Source organism: Leptinotarsa decemlineata, unplaced genomic scaffold (genome assembly GCF_025532065.1).
Source record: "Leptinotarsa decemlineata unplaced genomic scaffold, Ldec_3_MD MMD2_tig00000199_RagTag_RagTag, whole genome shotgun sequence".
Lineage (NCBI taxonomy): Eukaryota > Metazoa > Arthropoda > Insecta > Coleoptera > Chrysomelidae > Leptinotarsa > Leptinotarsa decemlineata.
In genome coordinates this window covers 5915969-5934768 of record NW_027412544.1, presented here as the reverse complement: position 1 = coordinate 5934768, position 18800 = coordinate 5915969, and the positions used below count along the sequence as shown (strand labels likewise).

The window sequence follows — 18800 nt, the reverse complement described above, 5'->3', positions numbered from 1 at the left end:
GTATAGCCACATTTGACTTAAATAAAATGCTTTTGAGGTTGATAGCTTGGACACAGGCATAATTTGTTGCGAATCCATAGTGATGTAGACTATGTTTTTGTTGGAAAGTGGGTTTTGCCTTTCAATTTTTCGAGATTCGAAAGCAAAGGTGTAGGTGATCAGCAGTATCGGCATCGCATACGCTACACGCATCGCTCTTGGGGTGACCAAATTAAAAGTTAAATCTTGTTTTAAATATATGACGATACAATTTGACCAAATACATGTCTTCAAGTTTTTTACACTCGTTTATGTACATATGGTGTATCTGCGTTACTTCAAGTAATGGGGATAAAAACTGCATGAATAGTGTTTCTGTGATTTAACACTGTACGTCATTTCTCCTTCGCCAGTAACATAGATACAACTGTTGGTGGGCAATATTTTCATTTTCACAAGTGTTGATCTCATTTTCAATTTCAGATACATGAACTTCGTTCAATTCATTTTATACGTCTACATTATCTGGAGTACTTTTATTATTAGTTTTTTGTCAAAAAATATTGTCATTACCTTTTTTATAATCATCATCAAAATCTGAATCTTTACTAGAATAATTCGAATTATCTGAAGTAAAAAATTCGTCACTAAATGATACGCATTCCTGCTCGTCGCTTTATGCTATATTTAAAATTAAAGGTTTTTTTTAGTACTATCTGGAATGAAATAGTATATCAAGCCTTTTGAAGTGGATGGCTTTTGTGTACTCCCTTGAAAAAGCTGCTCACTATGCTCACTTTTTGTACATTTTTGTTGAATGTTTATAGTATTCGAACTGCATTGTACGTATACAAACAATATTGTATTATTTCAAATTATAACACTTGAAAAACTAGGTATTCAAAATCTTACCTTTCTTCACAGAATTCAACTTTTGATTTTCACACAATATTCTAAGAATGTTTTCCTCTACTCTCCATTATACTCAAAATATAAAACACAAATCAACTCACTAATTCTTCAAAATCATGTGGAGATACGATGCACGCAATTCATGAAACATACCCTCAAAATTGACATGTCACTGCAACACAACTCGTGCTTACCAAACAACCGTGTACGTTTTTTACGAAAAAAAGGTGTTATGTCCTAGATTTGTGACATGACACTTTTATACACTAAACGGTGAGTATGCTATGCGACATACCACTTTTATCAACTGGCAGTTTTTTTAAATATGTAGTTTTATTTATGTATTACCTTATAAAAAGTTAGATTAGAACCTGGGGGCTCAAAAAATAAATAAAATCAATTTTTCCAAAAATGTCACAAAACACCTTTATCCACTTTGGTCTTCAATTGTAATTGACAACAAGTTGCCTTCAATAATTATCACATTACAAAAACTTTATAGGAAGCTTCTGAAATGTTAGGCAGCTGAAGACTTCGTGTAAAGATCATATACTATGCTCTAGTAAGATCTAGAATTTTCGACCGGGATTCCACTAGGATTCCATTAAATTCTAGGCTTTTAATAATTCAGAGGGTATTAAAAATATTTGGAAATTCTGAATATTTTGGAAATGAATACTTTAGCTCAAAAAAGACTGCAAGTGGATGAGCCATTTTTTTTCAATTTGTGAATTGCTTCCTCTGAAATTATTGAACTGAATGTTCTATCTGTTAATGACAGAAGAAACAGAAAAATGGTAGGTATATTCGGAATTCCATTTTGTCGAACAAATTTGTCAACTATATCTCCACGTTAGTAATACGTAACTAATAATAATTTATGTAGTGATAACACTGATTTCAAGGATTGATTCATTGTCATATTTGAGAAAACTTAAGCTAGTTTATCAAGAATGAGAGTGTGAGAGTTTTATTAAAAAATCGGTAATTCAATTACTCAAGTATGTTACTTTCAATTATGAAGAATTATGTTGGATTGTAATTTATAATGGCTTCTTTGGATATAATAACATTTATACAAATAATATCGGTGCTGACACAAAGGGTTATATCGTTAATATTTATAGTGAAAATCATCGTATACCAATTGTTTTTTTGAAAGCCTGGTGTTGTTATCATTCGAAACTTTTGAAAATACTGTTTGAATTGAGAGGGGGTATACAAAGCAGTTCCTATACGCTCTTTTTGGTATGTCATTGAGCTCTCTCAGCGATTCGATTTTCATCTCCAGAATCGTCGCAAAACGACGCCATTTCTTGGATCTCTTTAATCTTGAGAAATAAAAAAGTCGCTGGTGTCTGAGATATGATTATAGTGGTATTTTTGGTCAAAAACTACGAACGAGCAAAGACTAATGAGCAGGTGCATTATCGTGGTACAGAAGCCATGAATTGTTTGTCCACAATACCGGTATTACTTCTCGCAAGCGGCACTTAATATTCCTTATTGACTGGGCGGGTTGGCTGTCATTGTTCATCTTTCACTGCCTGAACCACACTGTGCATGCTGTTTTTGGCGAGTGCATTGGCTTGGGATGTGGGGGTTGAGCAAATCGGCCATCGGATGCCTACTTTCACGTAGCCCCGCTGGATACGAGAATGACAGAATCACTTGTGATTCTGTTATTCCCCAATGACATTCCAACGATGGCCTAATCCTAAGGTGTGTGTATCCGTGCCGAGAGGATGAATGATACTGAGCCTATCAGCTGTCTCTACGGAACCTTCGAGATACAGGGTGCCCTTTCGTCGCAGCATCGCCTTTGACTAAATTCCATTTTTCACACAAAATTCGAAGCAAATTATTCAATCCATTTTTTTGGTAGCAGAAAATCGCCAAACACGCAAAACACTTCTTATTTTTTTGCTTCTCAACAACAAACTGAACATGCTAAATAGATGAAATTGTTAACAGATTTTCGTGACGAGTGTACCAAGTTGAAAAAATAAAAAAATCACTAATTGTAGCCATTACTAGATTTCCACCTGAATAGAAAAATGTATCAAACTTCCGAAGGAAGGAAGAAAGCAATTAAGTTCGAAAAACTATTCACAAAGATGTGTGAATCGTGCATGGAAGTTACTTTCAGATACAAACTGGAAAAAAGCCCTCCTTTTCAATGTGAGTGAAATTTCATATCATAACTCTTTCGTATACTATACTGGGTAACATTTCTATGAATGATATCTGATTCAATTCCATAACGAATGTTTGGAATACAAACTGAATGGGAAAAAGTGACTTTCGTATAATTCAATATTGTTTCAAAGTTGTTTCGAAAATGTTAGTGTAATTCATGTGATGGTAATTATTTCGGGATAGCTTTTTCTTTCAGTTCGTATTTAGAAGTAACCTCTATGCATGATCTACACATCTTTCAAAGAGTTTATTTCGAACTTAATTGCTTTCTTTCTTTTTCCGGAAGTTATCAACATTTTCTGTATGATGATGAAATAGTAAAAAACCAGGAAATTGATGGATATAGCCGTTACTTCGTGCGGTAGGAAATCATAATGAAGAAAATAGAATTGAAACTTCATATGTTTCTTACCACTTTTATTTGTAACTAACGTTACTGCAGTTTGGTCCTATAAGAAAATTTCCAAAGTTACACATTAAACTAAAAATGATTGATTACATTAGCTCTGATATAACACCACTGTAGGTGATAATAGAGGTACTTAGCTTGATTGAGTATCTGAATTTTGTTAACTAGTGACAATGTGGATATGCTAATTTGAAAACCGGTGAGTAAACTAAATCGATTTGATCATTTAACAGGTTGCACCCGCAATGTTTATGCTTGTGAAGTTCCAAGGATTCCGAATAATTGAGTTTCCAACCTTTCCTTGCATAGTGCAAAATATCCGTGTCATTTAGATTCGGGAACTTGTGGTTGCATGCCAAAGAATGGTTTGAGAGCGAGTTCTCAAACCATTCTGGTTTATACCTTCATAATTTTGAAACGTTCAAAAGACGATAAGAATAAAAACTATTCGAATAATAAGCAATCCATTGCTTTCAGTTTCAGTCTGAACCTTTTTCCACCCTTCACTATTTGGAATTGTTACGAATTCTAGAAATATCAGTTATGATAGCTCGTCAAAATCAAACAATCCAATTTCGTCGAATACCAGAATGTTGTTGACAATTTCCAAGTACCCTCGTGACCGCATATTTCATTAAAAATTTATTGTCATGCTTGTTGTTACAAACCTATTGACATTAGGGCTGAAATTCGTATTTCAAATTTAGCTACCGTTCGCATTTCATATTTGATACGTAACATGTAGTCATGGAAATTCAACAAATCATTCTTCCACGACAGTTTTCAACTTCTAATTCGATATTGAAAAATAATGTGAAATTTTTCGTAAATATGATATAGATTGAAAGAAAGTATTTCAAATACCTTGTCTGAAAAACGAATTCCAAACACGTAAAGAGCAGGACTGCGTTCTGCATTTCTTTCAGAGAATTTTTCTAATCTTTTTAGGACAAGTAGTTTTCCATTTTCTTCAATTTGGTTGAAGGAACAGTTTTGGTCCATATTGCATTAGTAAATATTAATTTTCAAGGAAAAATCAAAGAAGAGAATGTCTGAGGTTACGCGATCATTATTTGTATTGACTATTCAAATATCTCTCTGAAAACAATGGGACTCATTGAAATTGTTAATTAAGAAGTTGAGTAAGATACTAATTGGCTTGTTGTCGTTGGACTTACCACTTGTTTCATGGCTATAAATGACATTTCCTCGTGTTGTGATGATGCACCGTAGCAGGACTATCACTATAGCTACAAACATATCTGAAAATAAATGGAAAAGTGATAATTTGTGGAGTTTTTTCATTCGAATTTTTTTGCTATTTCTGAAAAGTCTTCTAAAAAATTTTTCGTGAAGTTCACATTATAAAAATTATTTTTTTTTACAAAATAAATTATTCATATTGTAATGGAAACAATGAAAGTGAAATAAATAAATCTAATAAAAAAACTTTGAGTTGAAAAAATTCTAGGAGGATAAAAAATGGAAATTTTACAAAAATATAACGAGACAGTGAAATGAAAATCGAGTGATTTACTCTTTAAAAATCCTCATCATTCTGGTTTAGATATGGTTATATACTGCCTTTCACATTATTTACAGTTTATCAAAATGTTTTTTAAAATTGAGCAGATTGATGTTCATCGAATAGATTTTCTTTTTATTTTTTCATTGTATATATTTTGTTAGGACAGGACATTTCCAACATGATATTTGCATCATCAGTATCATTATGTACCTTGAAAAGTAATTCGTTACGGAATTGATAATAAATTTTTTTTTATCGACCTTTTTTTTGGATATTTGTTACCTTCCACAATCTGAAAAATATTAGGGTGGAATGGAATAGGACAAGAATGATTACCAATGAGCCTCATTCTAAGAGACGTAAGCTAAAAGAATCAGCGTATATTATCATGCCTGGAGAGAATTGTATATTGAATAGCTCCTTAGAAATAGACCGTACTTGGCTACCCATCTTGAAGAAAACTTTGGATAGTGGCGAAATGGCAACAAACTGATATCGGAGGGTACCTTGTATTACATCGAATGTTTCAGTTGTCAATCAACAACTTTGACATAATTTCATATTTCAAAACTTCTTTGACATCTGTCAAAGAAGTAAAAGAATAAGCTATCAAGAAAGGGATAACTGCGAATATATTCGAATTTTTTATCAATTTCTGAAGACGGAGGCAGATTTTGGCCTCCGAAACGTAAAAGATAAGTATTATTTCTTAATAATTTTTTTTTGTTAGGCAAAATTGTTAAATACGACAAGTTACTGATAAATAGAAGAAATTTCTTTGTGAAAAATACTTTGATTTTTACGCAGTAACTTATCGGGGTAAACTAAAAAGTTTGCCCTGCTACCCTTGTATAAAGTTCTCCATTATAATTTTTATATTTTTCAGATTGTGGAAGGTAGCAAATACCCAAAAAAAAAGGTCGATAAAAAACTGATTTTTCCTCCACAAAAAATGACTTTCGTTGAATATTGATAATAAATGTATTTAGAATGAAGCTGGAGCTAATTTTTTCAACTTAAATCATACAGAGACTCCATCTCTTATAGAAGTAAGGGATGGAATCTACCAAATCGTTGACGTAAATAAAAAAAAAGTTGTGCGCGTCGATTTTCATTTCAAAATCATTATGTCAAATAATTTTTGATCCCCTTCAACCATAATTATCAAAGGGTAACACCCCAACTTGGAAAATATCTCGACTGATAGATTTGTTGCACTGAACACAACAAAAAAGGACATAATTATTTTGGTAAATAATGAAGACACTGACAAAAAGGTATTGAATGAGAAATTGAGAAAAATCCAAAATTCATGCAAATTAAAAACAACATCACGATAATTCAGCAAATCAAAATAAATTCACAAAATGCTGTCCTTCAAAGACCAAAACATGCCATAATCCGAAGAAAAAATGGATCAGGGCTTGAGGAGATTTGGCGAATTACTTGGTAAATTGTTTTCTTTAACCTTACGGTATTTTTGAGTTCATTGAAATGAACTTCACTTCTTAGACAACCCTAGAGAAAATTGTCCAATGGGGTTGAACGTAGTGATCTTGCTAGCCAATCAATAAGGCCTCGTCTGTCAATCTACTGAATAAAACATTTTTGATTGAGGTATTCCCGAAATGAGAATACATGTTTTGTCTGATACAGTAGAAAATAACACCGACGCAACTTTTAGTACTTAAGGAGATGACATCATATACCTAGGTTAGAAGGTAATACAGTGTGTCGAAACAGCTGTTAGCATTGAATGCTAGTGTTGGGTGAATTGAGAAGTATTGTTTTCACCCTATCAATTCAATTAAAATGAATTTACACATATAAAAAACCAAAACTGTAGAACAAACAATACCGCTGAATAAGGAAAAAATTCATGAAGGAAAAATCTTATTCTATCCATCATCTAGCGTTCTGCCGTTAAACTATCGATAATTCGAGAAGTCACTTTTCAGCCCACAATATGCCTATGGCGATTTTGAACCGCCAAGTAGCGGAAATTCGTTTATTAACGATACAATTCAAACAAAATGTATAGAGTTACTTCCTTCCTTTCTTTTTAAGATTCGCTCATCCTTCTTTTTTGTATCAAGATGGAGTAGTAGAAAGCCAAAAACTTTCTTTCCCAAAAATGTTGCTCTTCCAAAAAGAAAAAGATGAATTTCATTATTTCGGACTTTCAGTATCCAATATAATACTGATATGATTTGAAATCTCTAAAAGAATAAAATTAAAATGAATAGCTGAAAATAATAATTATATTAGGTGGAAAAACCCTGAAATGAAAACGACAATAAAATAAAATACAAGCTGAATGCGTTGTTGGACAACATGCGTCTTCTTCGAATTTCCTCCTGAGCGTCCTCGTTCTGTGTGTTTCTTTAGCTTGGCAATGCTGACTTTCAACGGCTTCTTAGTTTAACCGATATAGGATTTTCGCCATTCTGACTGACATTTGGCCAACTATGAGCATGCTGAAACTCGAAATGGCGGAAATTTCAAATATTATTCATTTCGCCAAAATCGCAACTATTTGGCTCAAATTTAGAACGAATATCTTTTCGTGTCCTCCACTGGAAAACATTGTTTTAAAAAATCAATTATCTGCGAGACATTGCAAATTTTCCCAAATAATGAGCAAAATGTATCGTTAAAATTGACGTCCTGGAAAACGTCCCAATGGGGTTTTATATCCGTGAAGTTTCTTTTTCGAAATCTCAATTTCACAAACATCTATTTTTTTATTTTTGCACCACTATAATTCCGGGAGAAGTTTTTGCAAATAACTTGCGTTATGTTCATGAACAAGTGGCAAGATTAAGCTAGAATAATGTTTTTTCAATGTGTGTTTTTCCAGCTACAAAAACATGTGTAACCACTATATTGCAAATTTGCAAAATTATTTACGAAAAACACTATTTAAAAATAACATACTCTTCTGAGTGACATTTTGAGAGTGAAAAATTTTAAACATCGATGTTTTTTTTGAGGATCGTAAAGTTCTGTCTTAATGAAAAAAATCCCTGCAATTTATGTTATGAAGCTTATGACATATTCATGCCAAATTTCAGCCTATTAGGTGCAATTTTGGAGAAATGAAATATAGTTGAAATTTTCGTCATTCTGAATTTCCAGTTGCTTATATCTGGTCAAGTTTTGGTTGGATTCAGTTTCAAAGCCCCACCTTTTGGTAAGGCTACCTACAGAGGTGACCAAACATTACTTGAATCCTGCTATCAATATACTTATTTTGTTATTTGGATGGCAGATTGGGTTACAATTTTTGGTGGTAACCTTTTAGATTGGACTAATTTTATACATCAGAATAAGTATGATTTTCCTAGGGGTGCATCGTCAAGAAAATAATGGAGAAATATTATTGATATTATGGAAGCAAAAAAGTGTACCAGACGGGCTTTTTCGCGATTACTCCCATAGTCACTCGTGAATCGTAACCATGCTGATATCATTACTCGAAGACCTTCTCACACCCCTATGGTGAGTGGTATTTGGTCCATAAACTCGAATGCCATGACTAGAAACAACGAGCTACGAAAAGTACTTTCCAGGGTGCACGTTATGTCGATAGATAAAGGCTGAAATTAATTCGTCGGAAGGCCACTGTTCCCACTTTATCACATCAACAACCTCTTTCTTATCTATAACCCATGACTCTAACTTCGTTAAATTCACGGGTATGACTCTAACTTCGTTAAAATCATGGGTAATAGTATGCTTTAACATCATAAGAGTCCTAGGTCATAGAAAGGGGTTATGTAGCAAATATCCTTTGAGTCCCAATGAAAATCCATTTTAAAGAAATGACATTAAATTTTTCGCTTTTAGACATAATTCAATGGATATAAACCATCACACCAAGTAGTCCTTTTGAACACAGAAATTTTAAATATTATTGGTAGACATTCAACTAGCTGGGTACTTGTAATCATAAGTAGGTAACCTCAACCAACTCAACTTTTTTTAAGGAAAGACTGAGTGTAAAGTCGCAAAGTTTTTATTTCGAACTGATATAGATCTGCAAAATGTGATCGCAATAAAAATCAGGTGTTAGACTAGAAGAATCTGGAACTAATTTGAGGAAACAATCCATTGAGGTAAAACTTCATTAAAATTTGTAGTTGTTCATTCATCTTATTTATGTAAAATCCAGAGGATTAGACATAACAAACGTATATTTAAACTCTGGAAAATAACAGTACAGGTCAGACGTTGGTTAGAATTGGTGATTCATTTACTCAATCAAATAACCACTATGTGGACGTTGTTTCGAGTCCAAGTCTCAATACGTTCAGTACGTAGTCTCCAACGTATGCTTGAAGTCATACATCAAAATGCAAGACCTCGTTATTCTTTAGCTCGCACCTGTTTTGATTTCGAGGGTTGTCGTAAACGGACGACAGATGGTCGACAGAAAAACAAACATGACAATAATACATTGAAAAAATATTTCTTCATTTTTTTCATACCTGTTACTTCAAGTACATACGATCAGTTTGGAACCGAAAAAATGATTTTGCGTCGTGAACTTCAACCAGTTCCAAATATTTCACTCACTTATCACATTGCACATATCATACTTTGGACCATCCACGAAACTAACAACAACTGTGCAATTTATCTCTAGACATCTTCTGAATGAGAATAGCTAGTAAAAGTCTGAATAAATTACTCTATTTGCCTTGCTAGGCACATAATCACCTGGATTATGTAATATTGAGTCATTGGGTTAAGAAATCTTCATGTTATACTCGTATGTTATGTTGTAGTTTTGGACAATAAAACGTCTAAATGAAGGTAGAAACTCGTCTTACAAGGATTTTTTTCGATAAAACTGTAATTAACATGCACAGAATTCAGTCGACTACTTTTCGCAATTGTTTTCTCATTGGTTTCATTCGCATGCAAAAACATCTCTTATTCACAAAATAAGTGCTTTTTGTGAAAAAGGAAAAATAAATCATGACATCGATTTGTTTTCATGTTCATTGTTTTCACATTCATTGAATGAACATCATTAGAAATTTGATAAACGAATATATCACATAATTTTTATAATGCCTATTGTTGGATGATTATTGCTAATATGAAACAATGATTTTCCAAGGACACTTGAGCTGTAGTCAGGCGAAAATTCAGAAATGCTGCTAGGATATTCCTTACAGCTGAACATTACTGCTTGTTACGATGTGAGGTATATATTATAACAGAGGATTTCAAAACCGTCGTTCAAAAAAAATCAGGAGTTAACATTCGTTGGGAAGTTTTTCGGAGGCTTACAAGTAGTAGCAATGAAGGCATTCTGTTCGCAAGTACTGGTATTATTTTATACTTCTTATAACTAACGCATTCAGGAATGGTAATGTTTCTTTGTTTATCATACGTAATTCAAAGATCTGTTAGAAATTGAAAAAATCCTCTATCCTCTATCCTACTCTTTTTTTATATATACCCTCCCTTTTCGAAAATTCCTATATTCCTATATATTCAATCTCGTATCAAATAGCAAACGATTCATATTTCTGTTGAAATATGAAGAGAGCAGAGAAGTCTAAGGTAGATCAGAAATGTCTAAAGTCGTCTAGAATTTATCTAGAATTTTTTGGAGAAAGGCTCTGGAAAGTCACTCTGAAAAATCTGAAAAAAGAAAAGTGTAGCAAGGGAAATGTGGAAACAACATTACTCATTTGAAGAAAGATTAGTTTTGTAAAAAAAAGCTTCTTGTCTTCCTATTGGGATATTTTATAACGAAATAATGAGTGATGAACTATTATAATAAGTGAAAGTGAAAATTCACTTTCTCAGATGTGAGTTAATTGCAAATGATTAGTTCAGACCATCTCCTGATGATAGCAACTTAACTGGTGGAACGTATGTAGAAAGATATTCCTTAGTTATTCAATAGACCAACGCAATGAACAAAATACAAACAGAATCTGTTAAATATTCAATAATATGTATGTAAATAACATGTAAAGACTATTTATTTTTGAAATAATAGTTTTTTGTGTTGAAAGTGTATTGTATTGTGTATTATATTGAATGTTAGGTTAAAACACAACATAACAAGACCTAACTTTCAATATACTACACAATACAAGCTAGAGAAACTTCAACACGAAGGATATCACCTGATGTAACCCAAATACAGGCAAATTTAAAGAGACATCCGGATCACTGGAGAGGACAAATACCTGAAATAATGAACCAATCAAGTTTCTCGGAGTGTATTTCGACTCATCTTTGAATTGCTTTCCACATATTCACAAATTATCAAAGCGCTTATCCACGTGTTTATATACATGATAAGACAACTCAGCAACATAATAACAACGGATTGCTTAGGAGTAGCTTATTTTGCCATTTTTCACAGAATAATGACATATGGACTGATAGTAGGGAGTTCATCATGTCATCTAGATATAATATTTAAATTACAAAAAAAGTCGTCAGAATTATGGCACAGGCTGAACATGACGATCATTGTAAACCTCTTTTCTAAAATCTTCGTATATTAAATCTGCGATCTTGCTTCATATATAAATGTGTTATGTCAGGAATTCAGTAGGTGAAAATAAAGTGACTAAGAAGGAGGACATACACTACCATGATACCAGGCCAAAACAAATATAAGTGTTACCTTATGAGTTTCAGACTTTGGACATGAGTATAAACAATTTCAAAGTGATAATTAAGAATATTTTTTTACAAAATGCCCTTTACACATCAGAAGAATATTTTAATTATTCCGACTCATCAACTAATTTGTTGCATGTTTAATAATAGATATACTCTTGTATAACAATATTTATGTATTCCACGTAGGTCTTCCTTTTTCGAGATACCAAACTGTACTGTATTACATTGTTTTTAATTTATACTACAATGTATCCCATTTGACGTATGCGAACACTATTAATATATGCATTGCACGAATAAATTCTATTGTACTCTATTCTATTCTATTCTATTCTATTCTATTCTGTCCTATCCTATCCTATCCTATCCCATCCCATCCCATCCCATCCCATCCCATCCCATCCCATCCCATCCCATCCCATCCCATCCCATCCCATCCCATCCCATCCCATCCCATCCCATCCCATCCCATCCCATCCCATCCCATCCCATCCCATCCCATCCCATCCCATCCCATCCCATCCCATCCCATCCCATCCCATCCCATCCCATCCCATCCCATCCCATCCCATCCCATCCCATCCCATTCCCATCCCATCCCATCCCATCCCATCCCATCCCATCCCATCCCATCCCATCCCATCCCATCCCATCCCATCCCATCCCATCCCATCCCATCCCATCCCATCCCATCCCATCCCATCCCATCCCATCCCATCCCATCCCATCCCATCCCATCCCATCCCATCCCATCCCATCCCATCCCATCCCATCCCATCCCATCCCATCCCATCCCATCCCATCCCATCCCATCCCATCCCATCCCATCCCATCCCATCCCATCCCATCCCATCCCATCCCATCCCATCCCATCCCATCCCATCCCATCCCATCCCATCCCATCCCATCCCATCCCATCCCATCCCCTCCCATCCTATCCTATCCTATCCTATTCTATTCTATTCTAATGTATAGAGTTACTTCTTTTGAAATTGATTGCTTCCTTCCTTTCTTTGGAAGATTCCCACATTCTTTTGTATCAAGATGGAGTAGTAGAAAGTCAAAAACTTTCTTGCTCAAAAATCAAGCACTTTTAAAGAAAATATAAACTTTAAGAAAAAATTCTATGTTTTATAAAGGATATTTTATATTAAAAGGTTACCTGTGTTTTCAATTATACTTATATCTACCTTTCACAATAGTTCTCCAGAAATTATATAGTACCACATGAAAATATATCTTAATTGAAAAGGGAATATTATAATAGTAGAGTTCTTAACGCAATTTTCTCCCATTCAATTTTTTTTATAAAATCACTAGAGACATTCAATTGGAAACTTATTGTGAAATTTCCACTGAATAGTTTTCAAAACCGCAAAACGTGGTTCACTTTACAATAGCTATCTGAAACGTGTTCATTCTTCCTGAGGAATAAGCTTTTATATAGTGAAACGGATTTTGTTGTGGTTTTGTAAACTGTTCAGTGAAAAGTTCGCAATGAAATGTTGCTTGAATACGTTGTGTATTTTTATTAAAAATAGTTCAATTTCATCACATATCACAAGAGATGCGTTATTATTGAAATAAAAAATCGACCTAGAAAATCAGAATATGAAAATCATAGTGATAATGTGAAAGTGCTTGAATCCATTAACAAACTCAAAAATGTGTAAATCATGCATACAAATTTTTTCCAGATACAAACTGGTAAAAGACTCCATCTGAAAGAGTATCAATAGGTTAATCAATTACCAATCAATAAATGTTATTACTATTTATAATACTATTCAGAATAGAAAGTTATTCACTTTCCTCCTTTTTCTAGGAGTGTCTGACATTTATTGTATAATAATGGAGGAATAGAAAGTCGAAACCTTTAAGCCAAAAACTAATATCTCCCGAAAAACATTTTTTATTGAATTAGAATTGAAATGTTTACTCTATTTTATGTTTGTTAAATGTGTGTCAATATCCCAACAGATATTTTCTACGTTTGAAAAATCAATAATCACAATAATGATTGGTCCTCAAAGTCACCAATAAAAGTTTTACGACTACTGAAAGTAGTGACGATGAGGAAAATGACAATGCAGAGAAGTTCACAAATGTTGCGAAATGACGATTAAATAATATTGATTTTTCTCTCTATGGAATTCAATATCACTTCACAGACGATCTCAGTAAAGAGAACGTTCAGAAAAAATCCACTCGAGACTTCAAAACTACTTCTTGATATCAGAAAATGTAGTCAACTGTTGTGCTTTGCATTTTCCTACGATTCCACAACTTGCAGTATTTCATAAACCTTGTATTTTATATTGAAAGGTTAAGTTTTGGAGTCAACTCGTTGACTGAAATAGTCTCAACTAATATTTAGTTAGTATTTATTATATTTGAAGTTTAGAAAATCATTGACCATTCATCAAATATTATTGAATACCAATATTGTTCAAGAACTTCGATTTGTTGCTACATATCTGCTGAACATATCTGATTTACTGTAATTGTGAAACTCAGAATACTGTGTGTCTTTCAATGATTACGCAGGATATTTCATGAAAGTGAATTTTCAATTTTGAAAACTATTGTACAAAATATTTCAAAATAATAGCTACCTATTATTTCTCTTTTATATTATGAATCAACACAAAAACGGTATACCATCCAAATATAACAAAATACCTTCACGATTAGTCTCAATTGAAATAATGAAGAAATTGAACTAATTACTTTTTCAGACACGCTTAATTTACATAGTTCAATATTTACCATTCAACAAGGATAATCATCGATTTGTGAAAGTGCTGTTTGCTTAGCAGAAGCATAGTCGTAACTGATTAGTTATTTAATTCATGGTCAGGTTGAAAAAAATCATGCTAGTTCATCGTTCTGAATTGATTCATTAATGGCTCTTCGCTATTTATTGTGAAATCAGAATATATTTTTTATTTCCATCCATTAGGAAGTGAAGTGAATAGAGTGAATTTTCCACAGAGTGAAATATTAAACACGTCTTCAAGATGACTTGGACAGAAACCAAAAAAAAAATACTTCAAAATGTTGAAGCTAATTTTTAGAATATATTGTTTCAAAATTATTTTCTGAGTATAATAGTGCATTTTTGTGTTTTGTGTTCACTTTAGCATTTCGCCCATCTAGCGGTGGGGATAAAAAGAACTACCTTTTGAATTTATCATGACATTTCGAAGAAATGCATATACTCATTATAAAAGTCATCTTTCAGAAAATAAATTGTTTCCCAAAAATGTATTCATTATTCGAAATCAATGATTTCACATACACTACCGGAAACTTACAATAATACCACACCAAGTTTGAGGTTAGGTTATACCCCAATCGAAATGTTCAAATTGTCCAGTCTCTTTCGAATGTTAATTTTGGAATTTTAAAATGATATGTATATTTATGTATAATCATAAATAATGTAAGTGAACTGCATATGCCATCTGAATACAATTACATAAGACATACAATTGTACGAATGACATTCTGATTTAGACATCACAAAACAGGCTATAATAGCCTAGCGTGAGTCTAATTCAGTGAGTCATTAAAAAAAAAATATTGAACTGACCTATGTTAGTAAACTTGAGAATTCAATGAAAAACTTGAGATCGGTTTTTTATGGCTAGAAGCTACATGAAAATGATTTTTTGAAATTTTTATTTGATATTCTTCGAAAAATTGTTATAAACAAATGCTTTGTGTGTGTATAGATGTTGAATTCTGCCATTTGTTAGGATAGGTTAATATGTCTTGTACTGAGAATAGTTATTATTATTATTAAACTTATTATAAACTTATTATTATTATCCTACCGACTGCGCCTATCTATTATATATTTCATGCAATGAATAATATTTTCATGCAACCTGATGAAATATATTATTTCGAGTTATCAGTTACATCACGAGAATGAGTTTACGGATTTCAGAAAAATGATATAGTTAATGCAAAATCAAACTTTTCAGATCAAAATATAATATGAATTTGCATCAGTGGATCATTGACCCTACTAATGTCTAGGTGAATGAACTGATCAGTATTTAACTTTTTTTTCGTTTCAAAATGATAATAAGGATGAAAACCATAGAGTACACTGAATATTCTTTGCAAAAAATATAAGTTTACAATCGGAGCTTGCTCAATTCGTTAAGTATCGTTCTTATTGAAGCGAAATTTTGTTGTTCACTATCAAAAAAGCTGGATTCGAAAGTTTTTCAGATATATATATCTGAAAGATAAATTCTACCATATAATGTGGTGATATCAATTTTTTTTTGTCATCCATCGATATGAAATTAATTATTATATCATCTCTAGAAAAGACAGTAATTTGAAATGCTTTTCTCTATCACTCCACAACGATAATTATTTATTTGTACTACGATTATTTGTTTTATAATAATCTATATTTATATCTTCATAAAGTAATAAATTTACAGCACATGTTCTGCTGAACATTAGGTAAATATTTTTGAATTATGTTCTAGTATGATTGTATATGATTTATCAAAACGACACATTACAAAACAGAAGGGATGTAAGAAATGAATATGTGTAGTTATTATAAACAGCTACATATTGAGCATAAGTTTCGACTTCTGAGGGTTGTCGTTCGTAGGGGTGCGACAGCTGGTTAACGGAAAAACATATTTTAAACATATATTTTTTTTTTATAGTACCATGTCTATTCGAAATATCATTCACAGAAATGAAAATGAACCCAACACCATTTCTCAAACCGAGTAGACATTGAAAATAACTCATCCATGGTAATGCTTGAAACAGGAACTATTGGAAAACCAGAAATTGAAAAATAATGTAGAAATGAGATTTGTTTAAACCTCAAATATACGATTTGAATTTTTTACCGAATTTTTTTGTCTTTTTCATCTCCTCATTTGTATGGTTTATTAACTAAAACAGGAACCCGATGATTCTTCAAGACATTATCGTGTCAATTAGATGTCCTTTCGAAAATCAGCAAGATACCGTTCAAAAATTTTGAAACCGAAATAACATTAACAGTTTTCTGCAAAATACCATACATTTTATAAGTAAACTTGAAAAGTGAACACTAAGAGTTGGTGCTGTTCTGGTGAACTTTGACGTTGAAATTTTTTCATGGACGTATATGTATATGTTGATAAAACTCTTAAAATTTCAAGATCCAGGTTAAAATTTGACTCAACTTTAAAATAATATCGAATGAATTGTTGGCTCTATATTAGAGTTGATGTATAGACAACACTTATTTTCAATTTGGAAATGACTTTTATTAATAAAAATTTGGCATGGATATGAGTTTTCCCTTATTATCCATCTCCCATCCCATCTCCCTGTTACCCATCTCCCATCTACCTAGGACAGTCCGAAAATTTGTTGGAGTTATATTGACAATGACTTTGCTATTCAGAATAAAAGTCATAATAATTTGGATGCTATAAGGACATTAGCTTTCCTGCCCGGTGTCACGATTAAAGAGAACAAAAACCAGACTGCTGAGCCGTGGTCTAATGTAACCTAAAGTATCAACCGTTTCGTCTACTACTGCAGCAGATAGACAATAGATAGACAAAATTATCAATAACAACAAATAATTAAAAAGTGGATCATTTTTCTTCGCGATAAATAGTTTGATTTCACGTAGTGAATTATCGGGAAGTAGGTATTAAGTTCTCCATTATCATTTATTATATTTCTCAGATTGTGAGAGGTGAAAAAACCCAAAAAGCTTTATAATAAAACTGTAATTTTCTCTGCAAGATTTTCGTTCACGATTTGAAATATCCTGACTAATTTTCAATCGGAAATAAAAATATTACTCATATTAAGTATAAAGAAAAAATCACATGAAACTACAAGGAGTCAAATTGAACAACAATATAACCCACAATCAAAAAATAAATCAGCCATGATACCTACAAATGAAATGAGTTAGAACTAAAATAAACATATAGTGAGATAATGTGGGAAATTGAATATATTTGATAACGTCCACCTTCTCAAAATTGTGACTAATAAATATCAGGTATTATTCATCGAAAGATTATTAGTCACGCTATCTAGGAGACGATAGAAAAAGTCATCAAAGGAAGTTGTTTCGTTTATTCATTCCCTCCCTAAATTCGATTATTTCAATAAAATGACAGATTTGTACTTACGTTGTCGATTGAATAATAATGTATTTCTCAAATAAATCCGTTTTCGTAAATTGCTTTTTTGTACTTATGAATTTGTATTCAGTAAAATTCTTTGGTTATACTGAAATCAAAACATACTTTTTAAATTGGCTTATATTTTGAGATTTTGTATACAGAGTGTCCCATATAAAATTTCGCGGGCAAATATCTAGAAAATGAAAAATGATATCCATTGTTCATGAAAGCAAATGATTTTGATGTAAAAGGGTTCTCTCATTCACGTAGAGATCCAGCACTAGGCCTCATCCCTTAGGTTAGGTTAGGTCCAAAGTAAGTGGGTCTATTCGGCCCTCCACCGTAACCCTCAAGGGTTCATTGTGGCTCACACCTATTCACACTCGACCAAATAAACCCAGCTCCTTAACGAAGCCGATTAGTTGGTATGGTGAGTGGTCTTTCAGGTCAGATGGTAAGAGTACGACTCTGATGAACTTTTAAAACCTGATTCGGTCCTCAGCGGGGCAGGCACAAAGTATGTGCTCTGCGGTTTCATCATTTTCCAAACAGAGGCGACACACACCGTCTTCCGACAGTCCGATTCTCTGTATATGATGATTCAAATGACAGTGACCTGTGAGAAGGCCTGTTAGACATCGTAGTTCATCCCTACTGTGGTCCAACAACTGTTAGGTATCAAGCTTCGAAGGGTGAATAATCGCCATGAAGTCCAGGTGTTCAATCTTTGTTTGGCAAAGCCTAGAGCGATGCCAATGACAGGTTCTGCTGCTATAAAGCTGCTTGCAGCACCCTCTTTTATTTCATCCATTAGGGAGTCGCGATACCGACGCCAATTTTTCCAAATGGTAACCCAGCTTTTTCTATTTGTTTTTGGATTCTGCATCAAATTGTGAAAAAGTGTATTCAGTTTTGTGTTACGAACCTTATT

General features: G+C 32.9%; 1 protein-coding gene across 3 annotated transcripts in view; it reads right to left on the bottom strand.

The window, feature by feature from the left end:
- The window catches only part of Lac1 (laccase 1), a 76697-nt gene that overhangs the window by 30792 nt on the left and 27105 nt on the right, over positions 1 to 18800 (bottom strand). For 2 of the 3 annotated variants that reach the window (XM_074172832.1, XM_023163248.2), the window contains exon 2: positions 4678 to 4761. In XM_074172832.1, the coding sequence (XP_074028933.1) occupies positions 4678 to 4759 (82 nt within the window). In that variant the 5' untranslated portion in view covers positions 4760 to 4761. Of the gene's footprint in view, positions 1 to 4677; positions 4762 to 9517; positions 9686 to 18800 lie in introns of those variants that run through there. The other variant, XM_074172831.1, reaches the window with a different exon arrangement.